General features: G+C 50.5%; 1 protein-coding gene across 1 annotated transcript in view; it reads right to left on the bottom strand.

Moving 5' to 3' along the window:
- Positions 1 to 4,878, bottom strand: part of SLC43A2 (solute carrier family 43 (amino acid system L transporter), member 2) — a gene marked incomplete at its 5' end in the record, with an annotated part of 18,921 nt that extends 14,043 nt beyond the window's left edge. Inside the window, 3 exons of the mRNA XM_010189978.1 lie at positions 2,903 to 2,979; positions 3,703 to 3,758; positions 4,689 to 4,878. Coding sequence (XP_010188280.1) covers positions 2,903 to 2,979; positions 3,703 to 3,758; positions 4,689 to 4,878 — 323 coding nt within the window. The remainder of the gene's footprint in view (positions 1 to 2,902; positions 2,980 to 3,702; positions 3,759 to 4,688) is intronic.
- Positions 4,879 to 6,632: the final 1,754 nt, after the last annotated feature.

Raw genomic sequence — 6,632 nt, 5'->3', positions numbered from 1 at the left:
CCCTACACAGAGATACCCCCCTGTTCCAATTGAAGGGCGGTGTTTGTAGCAGAAAATAAGAGCAAAGCAGCTGTAATTCTTTGAAAGGAAAACAGGCCAGAAAACAATCTATAAAAGGCTCTTTGTGGTAATTTATCACACATGTTTATTTCTTTGCATGAAATAGCTTCGGAGCAGAACCAGTGCCAGATTCCTGTGTTGCTGTCAGAGCCACCAACACAGATCTGTTTCCATTTCCACTCTTCACTTATATTGGCTAAGACCAAGTCACGAGGCAGAAATCTTCCCTCTGCATTTGAGCAACAGGCACAGCCTGACCTTGTTCCCAGAACCGGGAACAGCCCCGCTCCCTCACTCCCCTCCTCCCCAGGCCACACCACCAGGCACCCAGCAGCAGCAGCTCACTTTGGCTCCACACCTCACCACGTGCTTTTGTGATTCCCTGGGGACTTCTTGCTGAAAAAGGCTTTAAACCCAAGAGGCAGAGCTCCGTGGAGGACTGTCTCACGCTGTAATCCCCACAGATCCCGTTTATCAGGCACTAAGAATCTCCATCTCCTGCCCTCCCATCAGATCACGCCAAGCCCACGCACACAGGTGTCCTGGGAGGTTTCAACACGCCAAGTTGCAGCACCCAGGGAGCAACCCAACCCCACATGCTGCCAGGGCTCCCTTTACGGCCACCCTGCTATGGAGCAGCAGCTGTAACCTGCCTGGGGTGGCAGGGGCCCAGCTCACGCACCAGTGGGTCTGACCCATTTCCCGGAGCGTTTGGGGTCACTCGCAGCTGGGAGAAGGAAGTCACCTTGCCTTGACTTGTACATGCACATGTGTGCTTGGCAGCCAGCACCTGTGTCAGCCAGAACGAGCTTACTTGGCACCGGGAGTTGATTAGCGCTCTGTGTAACAAACATCCTTAAAAAGGTCTCTGGGTGTCCCCTTCGGCCTCTCCTGGGCGCAGAGTGCAAGCCAGGGGCCACAAGCCATAGACCTGCCACTCCTGTGTCCCTCCCTTGCCACACTGTCTCCATGGGCCACAGGGACCCACAGGAGACCACCACATCACCACAGAAGATAGCTCTTGACACACCGTGAGCGCCCCAGCTTGCAGGCAGAACCATGCAGGGACAAAACAGCAAGCTGCCAATGGGCAAAATACACCTTGCTTTTAGCAGTTGCTGCCACAACTGTGCTGTGATATGGGTGAAGAAGTGCTTCTCTCCCACGTTAGACTATTTTTAATCACATCCACATGCTTCAGGTACTGAAATACCTCTGCGCAGCTCTGCACGGAGGCACAAGGAGCTGCTTCTGAATCTGGATTTGAGAAGTGAGCCCTAAAACCACCTCAGCTCTTCACAAGGCACACTGCTGTCTGGAGGCGATGGGCTCCACCTGAGGTCCCCCTGTGCAAACTCACAGCATCGCTGCTTGCTTCAGACCTCCTCAAGGCTTGGATCTCTCCTTGGAAGATCTGACCTTTTTCTTGCTGCTGTACTTCCTCAGTGCTGTGCAACGGGCTCACTAATGAGGGCACTAATAAGTGGCTTTGCTCGTTTCTTCTGCTGCTAAAGGCCACAGTACAGCACACCCAATATATTTCTGCCCTGGCCTTGCCCTCTCTCCTATCATCACCAGTGGCTCTAAAATAATCTGCAACCCCTTAATAACCACCCAGAGAGACAACCGAGGCTGGCGGCAGCAGGATGAGATTCCTTTCCTCTCACAGCAGTACTGGTGTGCTCCTCTCTCCCTCACTTTTATTTGCGGCGTAGCAGGACAACATTTGCCCTGTAGTTCTTTGGGACCACGGCCAAGGCTTCCAGTGAAGGACATTACATACGAACGAGGGACTGACATCTGCACCGAGTTTTGAAAGCTTTGAACGTATGAAAGCAACAGCAGCAGCGACTTCGCAGTACACACAGTGATCTGTAAACCCTGCCTCTGCCAAATTTAGGTCTCAGGAGCTCAGCCAGCATCTGAGCCTTGTTTAGCCAGTGTCTAAGCCTTGTTAAGTTAAAGGTAACCTTAGCAGAAAGTTTTACTTCAACAGCAAGTTCAAGGTAACACAGTCCAAATCTGAAAGTTTAACCACAGCTCAAGAAACATCAGCGCTTGCCAGACTCTTTTTCTGGGATACTTTCCACCCAGCCCTGTTTCAGCCACACAGACAAGGATCAGGATAATGAGGTGGAAAATAAAGCAGCTACTTGGAGGACGATACTGCTTCTGTCTCCAGGCAAAAAGAACCCAAACAGTCGAGATCCAGCTGACAGTTGTTGATCGATACTTGCAATACAATTCATGGGCTAAACAGAGCTAAGTGGGTCGTGCAGATGGAGCTGGGCACATTCAACAATTTCTAAGGAAACTTGGAAGGGACAATCATCTTTCTGAAAGCACAAGCTTTTGTGCTCGAAAACAACCATTTTCCTGGGATGAGACACAAACTGTGCTTGCAGAGAGCTGGTCCTGCCCAGCAGCAAGGGTTTGTGCCCTGCTGATTCTTCCTGCACTATGTCAATGCTAAATCCAGTGCAAACACACAGCCAGCCTGTGCCAGGTAGCTGAGCACTGTATGTACAGGCATATGACAATTTGAGTCCTAGACAAAAACACTTGCCTTTTTTTCCCCCCAACCTTCACCCAAGATACAAAGGAGGAGGTAAAAAAAGACTGGGGGGAAAAAGAAAGCCTTATAATAACCACCTAGTACTCAGCCTTTCAGGTAAAAGAGTGACTGACCCTTTGTACCAAACAAAACCATGTGCTATTCAAGCCACAGGCAAAAGATCCACTTTTTTTTTTTGTTTTCTTTCCTGCTAGCCCAGCTCCCAGCAAGGAGAGATTAATTCCCAGTAAGGAATTAAACAGAGTCAGGTAATAACTCTTCACTTACCGTAAGCGATGTGAAGGTCATGCACATCCCACCAAAGCCATTCAGAGCCAGTGCGATGAATATCAGCACAGACAGAGCTGTAAGAGTAAAAATACAAATGACCTTAGCCTTTACTGGGGTGAAGGGGAAAGGAAACGGAGTCTTCAGGGCTGTGGTCCTCATATGTAAAAATCTCAGTGGATCAACACCCTCAGGACATGCCATGCTGTTCCTCACCCAGCCCCCATCTCCTCATCTCCCCCAGGACCAGAGCTCTCCTCCGAAACAGAGTTCAGGATGGGATCATCTCTCTCCAGGATGGATAGATCTCTTTCCTAATGAACAGACTTGCTGATGCAGCTTGTCTGAATGGGTCTTAAAAGGAAGATTTGCTTGAAAGAACTGGATTCAAAAATGTCATCCCACTATCTGGTCTTGAGGAGGAAGCTCCATCTATCCCTGGGGAGAAAGCCATTTACATATCGTGTGCTATTACCTATTTCCCAATTCTGAAAACGCCATGAACTTGTTTGGAATTGCTCCTTTACAGCCCCTGGCCCTGCGCAAATGCAAAGCCAAAAGCCCTGGCTATCTCAGACGTCTGGCCCTTGCTACGCTCTGCACTTGGCGTTGTGAAACACCTCCCCAGAGCCATTTAACTCCCACAGGCCAGCAGATGCTTGCCTGTGTCCTCAGCAAGACCCCAGTATAGCACTGGAGGTGTGACAACATGCAGGACCATGCACACTTGTCTGCTTCCACAAAAACCCCACGTCGCAGCCCCAAAGCCCTCCCAGCTCAGCAGAGAAATGCCTACTCACAGTCTGGGTTACTGGCACCATACGCGATCAGCACACAGGACACGGCAAAACAGGCACTGAAAGGGAACCAAAAACCATGAGTTTCTCACAGACAGCCTTACATGCAGTAAATTACACACACTTCTGCCTCCTCAGCACCTCGTTAAGCAAATGCAGCATAATTTCTATAAGAGGGAGAGGAGCTGGTGATTTGGAAAGAAAAAAAATCTAAGGAAATACCCAAATACTACAGACAAACCTTGCACAAGGGCTGACAGAGCTGTTGCTGGACCCAAATTCCCTACTGGTTTTCCAGCACAGAGCTTTGCCAGCCCTCACCTCAAGGTGACCAAAGACAGCACGGTCACGGCACTCGCAGCCTTTACCCGCTCCTCTCTGGTAGGGTCTGAGTCAGAGACTTGCCCTGGTTTGTTTTCCTCCACTCCCCACTCTGCCAACAGTTTGGTTTCTGGTACAGTTCAGTGCATGAAAATTCAGCAGTGCTGGGGTCCCCTGTGCCCAACCACTCAGTAAACCCTACACACCATGAGGGAAGCTGCTAATGACCTTGCTATTCGAAGCAGAAAGTGACACACACCATAAAGAAGGGCCCTAGAAAAGGCGAGCAGGACGTGTTTATCCCCAGATTCACTCCCCAGCTTGCAAACGGTGATGCAATATCTTGGTTTTGTGCCTCTCAGGACATAGCTCCCAGCTCAAGGAAAAAGCTCTGTGACTCACAAATGACTCCGCTCGCTCGTCCTCCAGGCTCCATCTGGCCAGGGAACATGGAGCAACTCTGGAGAGCTGAAGTGTGGACATGGAGTTCCAGGCTCTTCCCATATGGAGCAATTCACTGTGCTGGCCAAAACCATCTCAGAGCTGCTTCAGTGCCCTGTGCATGGCCAGCAGCTCCCAGCCCCATCCCTCACACAGTTCCCAAGGATGCAGAGACCCCACAGCACCCAATGTGTGAATTCACCCCTCAGCCCACCCAGGACACCAACCTGCCAAGCAGGCGCAGCTTGCGAGGGCCGTACTTGTCCATGACGATCCCCAGGGGCAGTGTGATGGCACTAAGCAGGAAGGACCCGATGGTGAAGGCCAAGTTGAGCATTTCATCCTGGGCATTGCAGGAAGGCCATTTGTGCTCCGAATCCGTGCTGTTCTCGTGTTCAGGGCTGCTGCTGGTGTTTTCTACACAGGATGACAGAAGATTATCATAGCAGTGTGCTAGGATGGGGCGTGCAGCATTGCAGGAAGGAGGGATGAGAAGAAGCAGAAGGACAAGATGAGCTCAGCTAGAAGCAGGAAAAGGATGCACAGTCACCCAGGGGACAAATATCCCAAACAGCAACTTGGTCTTTGGGTAACAGCCTAAGGACAGAGATTCATTAATTTGTGAAAACAACTGTACAGCAAGGCCCTGCAGTGAGGGACTAATACCAAAATAACGTCCTCCTAATCCACAACTGGCATGTTCTCACAACTCTCTTCCCTAACTAAACTGGAAGCGATAACTGCAGCCAAATCAGTTATTTTGGGTCCAGACACTGGGCTGACAAGGACTGGCACAGAGCAACTGCCTGCTCAAACGAAAAGCTTCCTGCTCTCACTGCGGGCATCAGGATGAGGGATGGCTCTGCAGCAGCCACCTTGCTCCTGACTGCCCTGGCTCCAAAAAAAACCCTTCTGGGATTTAACTACCCTGATCCCAGGAGGGCTGGCAGCTCACCTGCCTTCTCCATTTGTTAATGGATTGATGCATCTTTAATTTCTGCCTCATAATTAGCATTTTCTGTTCTTTCCAAGTGGGTTTAGGCTGTACAGATCAACTGTACCTCCAGCTTTCTGTTCTTGCCCTCACATGAGGAACTCCGCATGCAAACTCCCATGCTGAACAGAGCCTACGTTGTGCAAGAACAGAAACAGGACAGAAAGAAGTTCCCTTTTCTTTGCAGCAGCAGTTTTACTGCCCCATATCAACCCTGCTCCTCTGACAAGCCTGTCCCAAGGTGGCTTACAACTCCTCACACAAGCTCATGTGCCTTTAGACTTTCATTAACCCCGAGCTTCAGCAGTCTCCACCCCTCCTTCTCCCAGGGCTTATCTGACTTCAGTAACCTTTGCTGGTATGACAAAGCACTTGCTTTCTCACTGCTGCTGCAAGTCAGTGACAGAAAACGCTCTCCTCCATATTTAATAATTGATCTGACAAAGTTCAATATTAAAGGAGAAACTGAGAGTGAAGTCACCTACATAACCAGCCGTATGAAGCGAGACTAGAGATTCCCAGCGAGCCCAAGTCAGTTAGTTAGTTAATTAGCAGGAATCCCTCACGTACCACTGACTTCACAGTCACCGCTTGCTGCAGCTCGTGGAGGAGATCCCCTTGGCTGCTCTTGCCCTTCCTGTGTCTCTGGAAATCGCACAACTCCTTCCCTTCCACCCAAGCCTCAGTCCCACCAGTTCCTGGTTTCACCCTGGTTCTCCCAGCTGCCCAAAACAACCCTCCCAGCTTTGTGTCCACTGCAAACAGATCACACTCCACCTTTCAGACACCAGGTATAGGAGCAGGAATTCAGACACTGATATCTGAGGCTTACGAGCTGCCTGCAAACCTTCCTGTGCCTCTCCCATGACTGTGGGGAAGGCAGAGCATTTCTCTCCATTTACATTACGGAGATGGCCTCAAACCCCTCCTGTGGGCAGCAGAGGCTGTTTGTTCCTTCCCTTAGCCGTGTTCTCCTGATGGATAACTTGATCTGCTCCTTCTCCTGCCCTGCCAGTCATAGAGAGCCAGAGCAAGCGCCAGAGAGATCCCCAAAAGGCCTTGTGTCCCATCAGTGTCCCTTCTGCAGGAAGGACAGTGCTCCAGCCTGAGGAGCCCAAGTCACATCCTTAGAAATCAGCCCTGGACAGACCCGGGAGCTTCTCTGCAGTTTTCACAC

Source organism: Mesitornis unicolor, unplaced genomic scaffold (genome assembly GCF_000695765.1).
Source record: "Mesitornis unicolor isolate BGI_N332 unplaced genomic scaffold, ASM69576v1 scaffold11268, whole genome shotgun sequence".
Lineage (NCBI taxonomy): Eukaryota > Metazoa > Chordata > Aves > Mesitornithiformes > Mesitornithidae > Mesitornis > Mesitornis unicolor.
Note: the sequence above shows the minus strand (reverse complement) of the source record. Positions and strands in the feature narration are given on the sequence as shown.